We start from the raw sequence: 18,030 nt of genomic DNA, 5'->3' as shown, positions 1-18,030 counted from the left end.
TAACAAATTACCTTCCCTAGTTATGACTTAATCCCAGAAAAATCAACCATCTATTAATTTCTGAAGATAATATCAGCTCTTCTGGAAGTGAAGGTTAAAGGATTAAGTTTATTTAAAAACAGAAAGATGGGGCGGCCAGGTGGCTCAGCGAGTAAGAGCACCGGTTCCAGTGTCAGGATGACCTGGGGATCAAATCCAGGCTCAGATACTTGACACCACACCCAGAAATAACTGGCCGTGTAACCTTGAGCAAGTTACTTAACCCAGATTGCTTTAAAAATAAAATAAAATAAAAATAGAAGGAGGCAAAAGATCTCCATATTAAAAAGCATATTTGTGACTTGTCAAACAAATTTTCTTTTTATAAAATGTAGAAGTGAGGAAGGCAAAAAACACCTAAAAGGGAGGAAAAAAATGCCAAAATATTTTAATATTAAAAGAGGCCTCTTGACGGCAATCAAGTTCAAATCCCTCATTTTGTAGCACAGAGAGATTAAAGAATTTACCTAATCTCAATAACCCAATTAAATTATTTACTCAATTACTCAAGTGATCTTTTGGTAACACCACAACTTATTTTATGAGGGTTTTATCAATTTTTGATGGGTTGTTGGGTTTTTGTCTATTTTGTTAGGTTTTTATTGTAGTGCCAATAAAGAATAAATGGACAGCAGGCTTTACCATTGTTTTTTGTTTTTTATACTAAATTTTTAAACTAAGCCAAGAATGTCATGGCTTACTCAGGATCTCAAAAAGGTGGTTGGCATCAAAATTTGAATTTTCATCCAGGTCCTCTACATCCCCAAAGCCAGTGTCTTTTCCTCTATACCACAAGTTGACAAAGTATTTTGTCATTCGATTCATAGCAACAAGAAATATCAATTCATGAAGTACTTAGTCATTTTAAATTGCAGGTTCCATGTTAAGTATTTGAAAAAAGATAACCATGAAAACAATTGTACCTTATATATCAACCAATATTTCTGGGAATAAGGAGGTATTGCTGTTTTACAAAGAACTCCATAACACACCCAAAATTAAATCAATATATATTTTAATAATCAATGACTTCAGTATGTAGGGGGGAAATGATGAAAGGTATACTGGGAAACATGGCTCTATAGTAAAAAAAAAAAAAAAAAAGAAAGAAAGAAATGATAGGCCCAAGGATAGCAGACTATATAAGCCACAGTCATCTATTTTCTTAAAGAAAGAAGTCAAGTAAGGTTTTTGGTATGGTTAGCACATTGCCAAAAAAATTAAACTAATTATATTTTACTAGCTAGGAAATGACTATTTGTTGCTGCAGGAGCATAACTATATAACTCTTAACTATATGAGATCTTGCAGAAACATCTAGCACTAAGGTCTAAGATGTATCATTTAAAATATATATATATATATATATATATATATATATATATATATATATTATGACAATGTCCTAGTCGAAAAGAGCAAAGGTCATTACTGACTTAGAGAGTGATGAATGTGGGATTAAGAAAGATGAAGTAGGGGTGGCCAGGTAGCACAGCGAGTAAGAGCACCGGCCCCAGACTTGGGATGACCTGGGATCGAATCTGGGCTCTGATACTTAGCACCACACCCAGAAATAACTGGCCATGTAACCTTGAGCAAGTTGCTTACCCCCAATAGCTTAAAAAAAAAAAAAAGATGAAGTATAATTTGACTTGGGCACTGAAGCTTAGACAAATCAAAAAGATGAATGAAAGGTAGAGCTGACAATTGCAAGCATTAGGAACAATGTGAATACAAGCATAGAAATGGAAATATAGATACAGAAAAAGTACACTTTTATGAACTAAGACTAGAAATTCAGAGTGGCGAGAGATTTTTTTTTAATTTATTTGCTTTTAGTTTATAACATTCAGTTCCCCAATCCCTTGAGTTTCAAATTTTTCCCCCTCCCTGTCTTCCCCCCCTCCCTATGGCATCATGCAATCTGATATGGGTTCTACAAATACCTTTGAATTAAACATTAGTCAAGTTGTAAAGAATTATAACCAATGGAGTGAACCATGAGAAAAAAGGAAAACAAAACACAAAAGCGAGGGAGCAAGTAGTTTGCTTCAATCTGCATTCAGATTCAGTACTTCCTTTCCATCATGAGTCTTTGTGAGTTGTCTTATAACCTTGCACTGCTGAGGAGTTCAGTCTATCAAAGGTAGTCATCACAGATACAATGTGTCTGTAATTGTGTAGAAAGTTCTTCTGGTTCTGCTCTCCTCTCTCAGCATCAATTTGTATAAGTCTCTCCTGGTTATTATGAAGTCTGTCTCCTCCTCATTTCTTATAGCACAATACTATTACATTACATCCATATACCACAACTTGTTTAGCCATGTCCCAACTGATGGGCATCCTCTTGATTTCCAATTCTTTGCCACCATAAAAAGGGCTGCTATAAATATTTTTGTACATATGGACAGGTCCTCCTCCCACTTGAATGATCTCTTTGGGATACAGCCCTAGAAGTGGTATAGCTGAGTCAAAAAGTGGTATTGCTTTTTTTTTATAGCCCTTTGGGCACAGTTACAAATTGCTCTCCAGAATGGCTGGATCAGTTCACAACTCCACCAACAATGCATTAGTATTCCAATTTTCCCACATCTTCTCCAGCATTTATCATTTTCCTGTTTTGTCATGTTAGCCAATCTGACTGGTGAGATATGGTACCTCAGGGTTGTTTTGATTTGTATTTGTCTAACCAACAGTGTTTTAAAGCATTTTAAAGCTTTAATTTCTTCCTCTGAAAACATGGCAAGAGATTTTAAAGGACCTCAAAAACTAGGCTATGAAAATAAACCTAAATGAATAGCAATAGAGAGTCACTTTAGCGTTATAGGCAGGAAAGTGACATCACTACCACCATCTATGTAAGAAAGAGTGGAGACAGTATAATCGATGTTTTGCAAAAAAGAAAGCCTAGAGGTGGGAAAATCAGTTAAGAAATTAGTACAGACCTGTGCTAATGAATGGTTGGCAGGTTTTTAACATCGTAGGAGCAGAGAAGAAAGAACAGATGTAAGAGATGAAAGAAGTGAAATGAACATTTGCTAAAAACTTGGATATGAGAGCAGAAGAAGAAGGTAACATGAAAGATAATGTAATTTTGAACATAGTAACAGAAAATGGAGATTTAAGAAAAGGAAAAAGCCTGAAAGCAAAAAGAAGACTAAATTGGTAGAAGAGATAAGTTCATTTTTGAGATAAGACCTCAAAGGTCCCTTTCCAGTTCTTAACTGATGATGGCAAGTTGACTGATCCTACATCGATTTAAAATGATACTCCCTAAATTGAATTTGAGGTATCCAGGGGAGATACTTTTGTACACATGTTCTACAAGAAGTTAGAAAGAAAGAACTGAAAGTCATCTTCATAAGAAGTAAACTAAAGTCATGGAAGTCAGACCAAAAAGGTTAAAAAATATATATCGAAAAAATAGAAAAGGTACAAAAAATATTTTTAAAAACACACTTTTAAGGAGTCAGGAAAAAAAAAGGAATAAAGAAAGGATAGAGACGTGAGATTAAAATAAGCAGCATGCTCTCTTTGAAGCATAAGGAGAAAAAAAATACCTACAATGAGGCAGGAATCAATAGAATCAAATGCTGTTATGTCAAATTAGTAGTCAAAAAGAATGAAAATTGGAAAATAGAGCTCAGAATTTAATGAACAGGAGATAACAGAGTCACAAATTAAGAGCTTTCAAACACCCTACCATTTCAGATTTCTCCATTTTATAAGTATGGAAACAGAGACTACAAGATTTTGAATGATTTGCCCACAAACTGTGTAACAGAGCTGGAATTTGAAGGAGGTCCTCTGATTCTAAATCTCAGATTCATTCCAGATCACTGGTGACTTATGAGGAATTTAAACAGAGAGATAAAGAGAGACACCAAATTGAAAGTAGAGAATTTGGTGGCAAAAGAGTTGGTGCACCAGGAACAGAAAAATTTTGGTCACCTATTATGTTAAAGGTAATATGCCTGGAGACGATACTGGATATGAACTCAAATACAACACAACCACTATCTTCAAGGAATTAACTTTCTAACAGCACAAATAAATGTCAAACACAGAAATCTACGGTATTCCTTAAATGAAAAGATCAATCTTCGCTCTCTGCTCACTTAGATATTTGGTCCAAAATTTGATTTGTGACAGTCTGAAGAGGATATTAATATGGTTCTATTTAAGTTAAATTAATATTTCATATATGAACATTTTGATTAAACTTATTCATACAACTTTTCACCATTATACTTTGGCATGGTTTTGCATTGGGAAAAAGAGAGTTTCAACATGGAGAAGTAATTTTCCCTTAGTTAATTACTTTTTAATTAAAAACTATGCAAAAAATTAGATTACTCTGCTGCTTCACAATCTGATTGGCACCAGGGACATAGATTTCAAAAACTGAGAAGCCTTTGCTAGAGACAGATTTTTTCGAAATTCAACACAGAAGGAAAAAATATAATTCTGCCACCAAAAAGAATCACATTTAATACTCAGAGTAAAGTTATCTAACATTCATAAGAAATAATTTTGCAATATAATATAATATGAATAGAATACAGCTGAAAATCCCTAATAGACTTTACATAAAGAAAAATTCAAATAAGACTGAGAATAACTGAAATAGCAAAAGGAAAAAACAACTCACTTTTTTTTATTCACCCACACCCACCCCCCCTTCAAAAAAATTAAATAAATGCTAAAAGAATCACAACACCACATAGAATTAATTCCCTCATTTCTGCACAAAGATTTATATTCACAGGGATTTCCAGCCATTCTAATAGACAAAACCCTGGAAAATAACAATCGGTTACAATAATTTATGATATATATCATCTCACAGACAATACAGAGAAATACCAGAGGCCCTATACTAGTGTCAGCCTGGAATAATAGGCAACTAGGTGGCACAACTGGAGAGAAGGATGGGCTTAAAATCAGTAAGACCTTAGTTCAAATCCTGCAGTGTAGCATACTTGTTATCTGATTCTTTCTCCCTTATGGCAACACCCACCTCCTGCTCCTCTCTTCCCTGTTATTCAGAGTCATAGCATGCAAAATAAAAATCTTTTTTACCTGCTATCTCTCCTCATTATTGTGCCTAGCTATATAGCCTTTCATGGTGCTCAAGCATCCTGTGCCATTCTATTATATTGATCCTTATGGAAACCTGCAATATTGTGAAACTCTCTTTCATTAGATGACAAATGAGTATTGTCTTGAGTATGGAGCACAAGTGTAGTCTCGATACCCATGAAATGTAAAAGGGCCTACAAAGAAAGAAGGAAACAAGCATTTTTTAAATGACTACTGTGTGCAAAGCACTAGACCAAGTGCTTTACAAATATCATTTCATCTCACAACAATCCTGGGAGGTAGGTGTTATTGTCATTTTACAGTTGAAGAAACTGTGGCAGAAAAAATTGTCTGGGGTCACACATCTAGTAAATAGATCTGAATTAGAGTAGATCTGAACTCATGTTTATCTGATCCAAACCCAGTGCTCTATTCACTATGCCACCTAGCTGCTTTAGGTGAATATGTATCAATTTAGCTTTTTTATTAAATATGAATATAACACAAAGCTGGGAACATAGCTAACACAGAGGATTAAAGAGTCAGGATTTTTAAAAAATTTGACAATATTAGATCAAATTTAATTTTTAAAAAACTTTATAAGTCTAAGATACAGGAGACATTGCTTGAAAGTGATGTTTTTTTTAATGGGGGAGGGGTTTAGAAAACTACATGGCCAATGGAACAAATATTGTATTAAAGCAGGCTCTCTGCACCTACCTATACTTTAAGGCCTTTGTTTCTCACCTCCTCAATATATTGTTACCAAAAAAAAAAAAAAAAACCTTATTGATACTACTGCTTCCTAAGTCCAGTGTTATACCAAGGGAGGTACAAAATTTAAATAAGAAATCACTCACAAAGCTTAATTACCTTAAAAATATACGGTTTATAACATGCCACAAAACCTACATTAATGTGACGTTTATTCCAAGGAAGGTTTTCTCCAAAAGACAAATGGGAGGAACAGAAGAGTTCTCAAAAGAAGAAAAACAAGCTATCAATAACCACATGAAAAAATGTTCCAAATCACTAAAAATAAATGCTAATTAAAACAATTCTAATTTAATACCTCACAAACATCAGCCTAACAAAAATGTCAAAAAGGGAAAATAACTGCTGTTGGAGAGACTATTGGAAGACAGATACAACAAGTGATGGTCTGTGGCATTATGAATCAGTTCAAACTTTCAGGGAAGCAATTTAACACTGTATAAAAAAATTCACTGTAATGTGATTTTTAACACAGCAATAGCAGTACTATGATTGTACTCCCACAGAAATAAAATGTTCACATGTAAAAAAAAATTTAAGGAACCAATTTTTATTGCAGCAAGTAACCCAATGCTAAAGCAGTGGACATCAAGTGAGGAATGACTGAACCATTTATGAGATAAGTTAATGAAATATTGAGCCATAATAAACGATAAAAGGATGGATTCAGAAAAATATAAGAATATTAATATGCAAAGTAAAGTTAGCATAATCAAGAGAATAATTCATACAATGGCAAGATCATAAAGGAAAACCATGTAGAAAGCCTTAAGAATGCCCATCAAAGCCTCTGAATGAAACACTCTTGGTGGCTAAGAACTGGATATAAAGGGGGCAGCTAGGTGGCACAGTGAGTAAAGCAGTGGCCCCAGAGTCAGGAGGACCTGAGTTTGGTTCTGGCCTCAGACACTTAACACCCACACAAAAAAACTAGCCATGTGACCTTGGGCAAGTTACTTAACCCCAACTGTCCTCCAAAAACAAGGCAAAAAAAAAAAAAAAAAGAAAAGAAAAGGTCATGGGGCAGGTAGGTGGCACAGTGAATAGATCACCGGCCCTGGAGTCAGGAGGACCTGGGTTCAGATCTGGCCTTGGACTCTTAACACACACACACACACAAAAACTAGCCATGTGACCTTGGGCAAGTCACTTAACCCAACTGCCCCCCAAAAAGAAAAAAAAAAAGAATTGGATATAAAGAGGATGAATATCAATTGGAAAATCGCTAAATAAGCTACGATATATGATTGTGATGGAAAACTATAAGAAATGACAAGCAGGATGATTTCAGAAAAACCAGGAAAGACTTATATGAATGGATACAAAGTGAAGTGAGCAAAACCAGGAGAATATTGTACACAATAACAGCAATCCTGTATGATGAAGAACTGTGAATGACTCGGCTATTCTCAGCAATATAAGGATCTAAGAAAATTCCAAAGGACTAATGACAAAGCATGCTTTCAGAGAGAGAACATTAAATACAAATTAAAGCGCATTATTTTTCTCTTTCTTTCTAAGTCTTCTTGTATAAAAAAACTAATATGGAAATGTTTTATATGATTGCACATGTATATACTAAATCATCAGATTGCTTACTGTCTCTGGGTTGAGGGAAAAGATGGGACGGACAGAGAGATAGAATGTGGAACTCAAAAAATTTTAAGTGTTTAAAAATCCTTGTAACATGTAATGGGGGGGTGGGGAGAGAAGAGGGGAACAGAAAATAAAAAAAGATTATTAACTAAAAAGAATGAAACACTCCTTAGCAAAAAGCACATTACCTAGAGATGCTGAAGATGTCCAATTTCAGACACAGCCAATATGGAATATTTTTTTCTTCTCTCCAAAGATTTGTACATATACAGGAGGGAAACCTTCTGCTGGGGATGTGGACTGAGAGGGTAGAGAGTGAGAAGGAAGTAATAGTGATACAAAAAGGGAAGGAAAAGCATTGACTAATCATTCAAAAAAATCAGAAAAGAAAATAGAATGTTCAGAAGAGAATGTAGAGAAATGGGATTTTTTTTTTAACTTTGTAACAGGTTTTGTGATTAAGAACTGTGATTTCATTCATAGAGAGAACTCTTGGCAAAGTACCTCTCCCTACCAATACAAGTAAATACTTCATTTTCAACTTACAGTCTTAGAGAGTTTCCAGGAGTGCTAAAAGATTAACTAATTTGTCCAGCATTATCACAGAGCCAGTAGGTATCACAGAAGGAATTGAATCAGATTTTCCTTATTTCAATGGTAGCTTTCTATACACTATCCTAGCTGCCCATTTTGTTACTTTCATGATAAAAATAATATTCAAATTTTTTTTAAAAACTATGTCAAAGGGGGCGGCTAGGTGGCGCAGTGAGTAAAGCGCTGGCCCTGGAGTCAGGAGGACCCGAATTCGGTTCCAGCCTGAGACACTTAACACCCACACAAAAATACTAGCCTTGTAACCTTGGGCAAGTTACTTAACCCCAAAATTGCCCTCCAAAAGGCAAAAAAAAAAAAAAACTATGTCAAAGAACTTCTGTTTCATATACAATACTTTTTTTCTGTTTTTGTCAAATAAAATATTCATGTGTATTGATATTTGGTAACTTTGTAAAAAAAAAAATAAAATTCAAAGAAATGAAAAAATAATGATACCACACTGAAGTTTTCCCCAGAAAACTAGATTTTTTTATATAAGCTTTCTTCAGAAATAACTGATTACCTATTTGATACATAAATGGTTAATTTTTTAATTATAATATGCATATGAGCACTCTAACAGGAAGGCCAAAATTTGGAATAAATTTTGACAAAACTTTTTGCCAGAGTTGGCACTTAGAATATATTAATCGCAATATAGTTGACCTTTGTTGCCTAGCTCTTATCCTCTTATAAATATTCTCTACGCTTGACCAACAATGCATATCCTGAAACAAACTTTTCTCACCTTTTCACGCTCTCTGTCCAGATCAAGTAATAAGAATTTTATATAGCTGCCACTAAGCAACAAGGTGGATGTGTCTATGAGTTGATGTTCTAAGGACAAAAATCCAACTACATACATTACAAGTAAGATTACCAAATTAGAAGAAATTAAAGTTTTATCTGTACTGTACACATCTCCAAGAAAAACAGCAAAATCTGTATTAAGATCAAAAAAAATTTAGAAATAGAAAATTTTCCATGTTTATGTTACCATTTCAGCCATGGCCACATCTAAAAGCCATTCCACCTTTCTCAATGGAAAGTTTCTCCTAACAAGGAAGTTTTGCCTAAATCCTACTCACTTTCAAAACCAGCCTTAAGATTTAGTTCCTCTATAAATCTAATGGAGCTTGACCTTCCTTGCCTAGAGTCCCCTCAGACCTCTTATAAGATTAGCCATCACCAAATTCAGCTAATCTAAACTAATACTGATCTCTCTCAATTCACTACCACTTATTGTCTGTACCACTATTTGTCCTCTACTCATGTATATTTCCATGAAGCCTATCTTGTACTCTTTTCTTGCATGCTATTTCATATTTCATGTTTTGTCTGCCCATTAAAAAAAACCTATTGATTTTATAATTCTTTAGTCCAATTATTCAATTGGACAATTTAATACATAGGTCCCTAGGCTTTAGTGCCAAAAAAATCTTAAAGATCATCTAGTAGAAACCCTTCATTTTACAACTGAGATACTTGAGTACCAGAAGGGCTAACTAACTTGCTCACAGACACACAGGCAGTAATGGGGTTGAAACCAAGTCCCTACACTTCCAATCTTCTTTGTACACCACCACAGATGCCTCTCATACCATAGCTTTTGGTTGACTGTAGCTCTGACATACCTAGTCTCTTCAGTGGGTTAATGAATTATTCACTCAGGAAAAACAATTAACTGAAACTGAAACAGACTCAGATTCTAAGTGTCCCTTCTAGCTGCAAATTTACAATTCTGACAACATATGCCTCACACTATGAATGGCAAAGGAGCACAACATAAAAGGCTATGACAAAGTAATGTTTTCCTGGAAAATATAAGAGACTGACTGCAGTATAAAATGCAAAGTGAGTGAAATTAAAGTATTAAAATTCTTAATAACTGTAGAAGTAATCAGTGTGACCATCAGTGAACTAGAGATGTATTGGTACAGACCAGATGGGAATCCATGGAGGCAGATTAGTCAGAGTACACGTCAAGCATGTGAACTCAAAATGACTAGCAGCTAGATGGTCACGTGCAGACAGCATTGGACGCAGAGTCAAGAAGACATCCTGAGTTCAAATATGTTCACAGACACTTATAAGCTTTGTCCATTAATTTCTGCCTATCTTAGTTTCCTCATCTATAAAATGGAGATAATAACACCACCTACATCATCAGGTTGTTGCTGTTAGCAGCAGCAGCAGCAACAGTATCACCATGATGTCTGGATAACTTAAGTCTCCTATCACTACTATATGATTCCTCTATGCCTGATTTGAAATCTATTTCCCAAATTCTTCATTCATTTCCTCTTTCTGTACAGGTAGGCTATGATACATTCCAGAGACAATTTGTCTACTATTGCTGCCTTTGTTGATCTTCAGTCAAGAGCTCTCTACAATCCTCCTGTTTGCTTCCTAAATTGTCACATATAAATAGAACTCCTAGTATACAATGCTATTCCACTCCTCTCTTCCCCTCCCACTTTTCTTTCTCCTTCTACTTTTGAATAATATACACTTGTTACTTGTCCCAGATTCCATTCTACCAAGTCTCCTCCCATTAGGCTCTCTAGTTCACCTTGCTTATTACCTATACTTTGCATGTATTTATACAGGTACCAAAGACCATGGAGGTTTCACTGCTTGCTTCTTTACTGGATTTTTGTCCTATGTATTTCTAGGTCTCCTTACTCTCTATGATATATAGATTGTTTTGTCTCTCCTTCTCCCTCCAGAGTATAAAACTTTCCACTACTGGCAAATATACTTTTATTAGCCCTTTTCTAGGTATATTACATATCTAGAGAAAAATCCCATCATTTCTATCTATAGTTTAAGCTACAGTATGGAAATTCAAATCACAATCTTCAGATATTTTCTTAATTAGCTGTTCACTTTCTAAATTTTCCTCTCAAAGCTGAAGCTTTGCTATAGGAACATAAATTTTTAAGATCTTCCCTGTCCCTAGGTTAAATACACCTGGAGCCTGTGGTGGGAGGCTTGTTTTTCAGGAATGCCCATACCTTGGTGCTTTGTGACTGGGCAGTGGGTCAAGAGGGTTGTTACATTCTCTGACCCAGGAGAAGGCTATATAATCCCTGATGTGAGACCTTGTTTTGGGGCTCCCTTTGAGAAGCGTTGTATGATTTGACCAGATGAGACTCTGGGCAGCCGTTGAGAGCCCCCCGCCTTTGAAAAACCCAGATGTTGATGCTTCCCTCTCTGGTAACTGTGATTTGGTATGGATGAAATGGTTGGGCAGTTTGGAAGCCTGTCTGCTTGATCTGTTTCTCTGTCTTGTAACTTCTGTCTGTATACTCTGAAGTTCAGGGTACTGACCTTTTTCCCCTGAATTAGGTAAATGATATATGTTTGATTGATTAAAGTAAGTTTGTTAACCCATTTTGAGCTGCTTTCCTTTAGAAAAGCAGATCTAAGAACCTGTGTTGGCAGCCACCCTGGGGCTGCTTGCTGCTACAAGCTCATAATTTCAGTTAGCACTACTGATGAATATACCAACTATGTCTCTTAAGGTGTTCAGGTTCCTACCTAAGATTTCATAATCTTTAGCAGTGCTTTCTAGAGTCCTTCTGTCAGTATTATTTAGGTTCATATGAAACTCCAGAAATACAAAACAATCAAGCTGAACAAGGCTTCAGTGGTTCTCTGTCACATCTTGAATACACAACCCAGGATAACACAACACAGCACAGCAGAACACAGTATTGTTAACATCTAGATGCTAAACTGCCTCCTGGAGCAGCAAGGAGTTATAAATGACTACTACCTATATCTTTTGGATCTCACCTACAGCACTAACACCTTCAAATCATCACCTCTTAAAAAAAAGAATATGCAACAAATTCCTCCTGACATAACCCTCCATCTCCATCTTTGGGAAGAGCATCCTTCTCCAAAATATTTCTAATGTTGATTTAACACAAGAAAACACAAAGGCTTTTTATGAAGCATTTTACAAAGGAGTAAACTCTTACCATCATTTTTTCAAAAAGGACGAGGAGTTCTTTCTCAGACAGTGGTCTAGGATTATTTTCCATCATGTCTGAGGATGTTGAAGGCCAATCAGTGCTTGAGGAAAATGTGTGCTTCAGGTTAAGTAATGGAGGTCTCTCTTTTTTACTTCCTGGAATTCTTATGCTTGAAAATTTGTCCAACTGCATAAAAAAAAAAGAAAAATAAATACATAAATGATGACTGTACCTCACAAAGTTTAAAAAACAGACAATTTTATTTCTGTTCAGCAACAAAGTGAAAGTGATTTTAATAACATGTATTTCTCAGCATATGAAAAGTAAAAGCAGTAGTAGTAGCTTACATTTACATAGTCCTTAATCCTTATAAAGTTCTACACAGACTTTATCTCATTTGAACATTAAAATCCTTTGAGGCAGAAAGTAGTTATATTATCCCTATTTTGCATATTAGGAAAGTTAATTCAAATTTGACAAAGACTTGTCAAATATAACATGACTTAAAAATTTTTAAATCACAGAATTTAAGATTGGAAAGGACCACAGAAATCATCTAACTTAACAACTTTATTTTATAAATAAAGAAACTGAGCCCAAAGGAAGAACATATGATCATAGAGACCTGGAAAGAAATTCAGAAGCCATCATTAATCCAAGTGCCTTCTTTTTACAAAGAAGGAAAATAAAGCCCAAGTGTGTAACATGGGAGTAAGTATCAGAGTGAAGATTTAAACCCATTTCTTCTCACTTCAGAAACAATGACTTTTCTATTGTACCACACTGCCTAGTTAGGGGACTTGCCAAAAGATCACACAAACTGTGTGATACAGAATGGGGATCCAAATGAAGTAGAATTAATACTCAAACCCAAATCTTCTAACTCCAAGTCTTGCACCATACCAGACACTTCCCAATATTTTCAGAGACAATCTGTGCCTAAAGGCAGATAAAGACCCATATGACCTCTAAAGATTCCTTCCTATAAAATCCAACATCCCAAAATATGAAAATCACAGGACTAGTTCCAATTTCTCAACCAGTTTAAAACCTGCAAGAGGAATGACAAGGGCAGGATTCCCAAACCAAAGGGGAGTCTGTAGATCTATAACTCTGTACAGGTAGAGTTTGCCACCTGCCTGAGAGTGCCTGATTCCAGCAGCAGTCTACTGCTGTTCAGACCCAAAACCAGGTCAGGAACTAGCAGAGCTCAGAAGAGAGGCACAGCAACCAGACTTTACCCTGGATCAGAACACTTTCACAACACTGAGAATTTGAAGATCCCCAGTCTGATCTGTTACTGAAATTCTGTAATAACACAACATTCAATATTCCAACAAAGCAAGAATCTTCTGTCCAAAAGTGTACAGGGTCTAGCCCTAACATCAAGCTCAAAGTCAGGAAGTAGGCTAGAAGAATGAGTTAACATAAACAAAAAAATTATTCCACCACAAAAAAAATATTATGATGCAAGGAATACTCAAGACACAAACTCAAAAGAAGAAAGTAACTTCAAAATATCTACAAACAAGGCCTCAAAGGAAAACACAGCTTGAGTAAAAATTCAACTAGAACTCCTAGAAGAGCTGGAGCAAGAGTGTTTTTAAAAGTTAAAAAATGCTCTTATTAATAAAATAAGAGAGTTAGAGGAAAAAAAATAGAAAATAAATGAGAGCTACTGAAGAAAGAATCAGAAAGAAAATTAACAGCTTGGCACTAATGGTACAAGACCCTGTTCAAGCAACAAACTCCCTGAAAACTACAATGGACCAAGCTGAAGTCAATCATTCCATGAGCCAAAAAAATATATTGGAAGGAAGGAAAAGAGAGAGGGAGGGAGGGAGGGAGGGAGGGAAGAAGGAAGAAAGGAAAGGAAGGAAGGAAGGAAGGAAGGAAGGAAGGAAGGAAGGAAGGAAGGAAGGAAGGAAGGAAGGAAGGAAGGAAGGAAGAAAGGAAGGAAGGAAGGAAGGAAGGAAAATAGTCAAAATTATCACCAGAGACTGCCCATAGTCCAGGTAGAGTTATTCACTTCCTCTAGGTTTGTGTCTAGCACTTCCCTGAATCCATAAACCTGTTGGCAATTTTTTCTTCTGTTTATTCATATTTCCAAATTTTTGACAGGGTCAGATTCTGACTGGGTTTTTTTGTTGGGTTTTTTTTTTTTTTTTGCTTTTTGAAGGGCAACTGGGGTTAAGCAACTTGCCCAAGGTCACATGGCTAGTTTTTGTGTTAAGTGTCTGAGGCAAGTACTCCTGACTCCAGGGCAGGTGCTCTATTCACTGCACCACCAAGCCGCCCCTGATTCTGACTGTTTTTGCACACTTAGAATAGTATAGTAGGCCTCATTTAGTATCATCTTAATTGCCTGAAGCCCTGACACAGCTTCTGCCTTTATCTTTTTTGCACTAAATTCTGGGAGATCCTAAATTCACCTATATCCTCCAGGCACAGAGCACTGAACACTCAAGGCCATCAATTTACCACAATCTTTCAAAGTACACAGGGAAGGCAGCTGATTACTGCCCTCTAAATAGGATCTTTGCCACTTTGTTGGCTCCAGGCCCAGTATCTAGATCCACAGTTGCACAGAGGTTTAATCCTAACACTTCCTGGCTGGAGCACTCTGAGGCTACACTGGCCTTACCTTGACTCCTGTGCCTGGGCTCACCCACACCCTCTTTCCACCCCCTCCCTGATTTTTTGCCTGTAGGTTTCTGGGTGTCTCTTTTACCAGGCTGGATGACAGTAGTTACTGCATCTTTTATTTCTGGATCGAACGTTATTCCTATTTACTTCACCATCTTGATGTAAAGTATACTATGTAATCTCTAAGGTTACTTCTCACCTTAAAATTCTGTTGTTCTAGCTTCTACCTTAACTGTGGCTTTCTGGTTAAATTTAATTTCCAAACTGTTAAATTTTCATAAGTTCATTGCTTTAACTCTGGAAGGAACTTTAGATGATAGTCCAATCTATATACCTTCTAAAATGAATAATCCAAACACTCATTATTTTCACGTGGTAATATTCCTGATAAAGTTAAAAAGGCTTAGCAAAATAATTAGTTTTAAATATGTAAATTTTCTAATCATTCTTTCTAGCTGTTTATCAGTAGCCAGGTGTGGTGGAATGCAGTGATTCATTTCATAATATCTGGTTTGTAGCAGTTAAAGCCCTTCCGATGATGTGTTTACTATTTAGAATTTTTGTCTCAGCAATTGCCATCCTTTCTCTGTGAATGTAAACTGTCATTGCTTGTTACAAAATATGTACTGGAATATACAATTAGTAATGGCCTGCTAGCCTATCTCAATGTATGATACTCCAAAATATGAAATACTGAAGGAAAAAGTCCTGAAAGAATGTTAGCTTGTTTATTAAATTTATCACGTTTTAGAGTCTCTAAGACCAGATTCAGGAAAGTCAAGAGCTATGTCAGTAAATCAGGTTATAAACAAACTTAAATGCAGCTTTTTTTTTTTTTTTTGCTTTGCTTTGAGACTCCCTCTGAGCTAATGGCCACCTGTGCAAGAGAAAGGACATTGGGCTCTAGGAAAGTTTCTGAGTCCAAGCTATCACTAAGAGAACTGCCCTAATATCTGCAAAGTCAGCCACCAAGTCTGGCTCTGCCCTGTAAATTAAGATGTTAAATTCATTCCAAAGAAAAATTATGCAAAACATCATTATTGCAACATCAATATTGCAAATTTAAACATGTCAATAAATGCAAATGCCAATGTTACCAGAACAGTAAATTTAAATATTTCCTCTGTTGATTTCAAAGTCAATACCTTAGGATGCTACTAAATCAAATATGCAAAAGATCATATAATAACCAACACAAACCTGGAAGAATCTATCCCAAATGACATGTGCTAGAGTCGAGGATACTATTCATTTAAATTAGAAAAGTAATTTTTACTACATTATACATTTCTGCATTTTTAAAAAATTCCTCTAAGCAGAATTTTGGAGCCACAAAGCACAAACAGTTCAGAAAACAGTATAGGATTTCCTGTATCCCTAAATACCCTCAGTACCTGATCTCCAAGTGATAAAAAGGTGTTTCTCCAACACTGGTAAATTAGTATACCTATTCTATCATTTATGTAATGCTTACAAGCAAGCCAATCTCCACTGGAACAAGAAGAAAAAATGAACCATTTTCCTCTCACAAATATCCAAAGGTGGCATGAAAAAGAAGCAAAAATAATATCATTTCTAGTCAGCCTCTGAAAAACCTATGAGTACAAAAATACCCAAAAAAAGACCTCTAACATATTTTGTTCTGGGAAAAAATTGGGTATCCATCAATTAGGAAATGACCAAACAAATTGTGGTATATAATGCAATGGAATATTACCACACTTTTAAAACGACATATTGCAAAGGTTCAGAGAAAGTTAGGAAGACTTGTATGCACTGATGAAAAATGCAATGAATAGAAACAGAGGAGGAAAAATGTAAAGGAAAGCAACTGACAAACACTTGAGATATGACTTTAGCAGACTGATGATGAATCAATCATGCCTCCTATCTCTGGTAGAGAGGTATAAGACTAGGGAGTCAAAATGAAATATGTTTAAAAGAGGAAAGAGAACACTGTATGAGCAGGAAGGTGAAGGGGAATGGGTCAACCTTACTCTCACTGAATTTGGCTTAAGGAGAGAATAACATACACACTCAATTAGGTATCTTACCCTACAGGAAAGTAGGGAGGATGATAGGAGGGGGGATGATAGATGGGAGGGCAGACTGAGGGGAGAGGGGTAGTTAGAAGCAAACACTTTTGAAAAGGGATAGGGTCAAATTAGAAAATAGAATAAGTGGGGGACAGGAGAGGATGGAGGGAAATATAGTTAGTCTTTTACAATATAACCACTATGGAAATGTTTTGCGTAACTACACATGTACAAGCTATGTTGAATTGCTTGTCTTCCCAGTGCGGGTTGGTGAGGAAGGAAGAAGGGAAAGACTCTGGAACTCAATGTTTCAAAAACAAATGTTAAAAAAATTTTTTTTAATTTTTTTCTTTTACATGCAACTAGGAAATAAGATATACAGGCACTGGGGTATAGAAATCCATCTTGCCTTACTAGAAAGTTAGGGGAGGAAAAGGGAGGATATAAGAGAGAACAGATTGGGGGAAGGGGTATTCAGTAGGCTCGCTATTTTGGGGTGTGGGTAGGGAAAAGACAGGGAGAAAAATCTGTAACTCAAAATTTTGTGGAAATAGATGTTGAAAACTAAAAATCAATAAATAAATTGGTAAAAAAAAATTAAAAAAAGAAAAAAACATTGTGTTTTCATGTATTGGTTTATTTTACTTAAGTGGATTTATTTATTAAGAGTTTCAGAGTGGGAAAAGGGTATTATTAAGTTACTGGGTAATGAGAAATAATAAAAGAAAGAAAAGAGGATCAATATATCATTTTAAAAATACACAAGAGAAAAAAATTCATTCAGAAGGGGACACAAAAATAATTTTACCACCTTGATAAATATTATATTTTATATATATTATTATCTATTTTAAATATTATACATATATTATAAAAATTAAAAATATATTATAAAAATTATATATTTAAATATATATTTTATTATTTTTTAACCTGCATGTGCCAGAAGGTCGCTGTTTTAAATACAATCCTTTGTTTATTCATCTTTGCATATTATTCAATAAAGTTCAGCACCTCACTCATAGTCTCTGTTCCAATTTCTGCCCTTAGAATAGGAAGATTTCAAATATATAGATACTCCCTCAGACACCCTAAATTTCCAGTTCCTTAGTCTACAGAATTTCAAAGATCTCTTTCTGCAAGCTGAGATGGTCATACACTTGATCTTGCCATCACCCACAAATGCTCTACTTCCGTGTTCATGAATTCCAATATTTCATAATCTTTCATCATTCTATCTCTCCATCTGCCTTACTACTCTTAACCATGATCTTCCTCTT

At 35.5% G+C, this 18,030-nt stretch overlaps 1 protein-coding gene across 2 annotated transcripts in view; it reads right to left on the bottom strand.

Annotated features, from left to right (window-relative positions):
• DIAPH3 (diaphanous related formin 3) overlaps positions 1-18,030 on the bottom strand; it is a 516,072-nt gene that overhangs the window by 422,241 nt on the left and 75,801 nt on the right. For both annotated transcript variants that reach the window (XM_069068623.1, XM_069068622.1), the window contains one exon: positions 12,075-12,254. In XM_069068623.1, the coding sequence (XP_068924724.1) occupies positions 12,075-12,254 (180 nt within the window). The remainder of the gene's footprint in view (positions 1-12,074; positions 12,255-18,030) is intronic.

This window comes from Petaurus breviceps, unplaced genomic scaffold (assembly GCF_028583685.1).
Source record: "Petaurus breviceps papuanus isolate PSGF00001 unplaced genomic scaffold, PetGlider_PUasm1.0 90769, whole genome shotgun sequence".
Taxonomy (NCBI): Eukaryota; Metazoa; Chordata; class Mammalia; order Diprotodontia; family Petauridae; genus Petaurus; species Petaurus breviceps.
The sequence above is the reverse complement of the archived record's forward strand: the minus strand, read 5'-3'. Positions and strand labels throughout refer to the sequence as shown.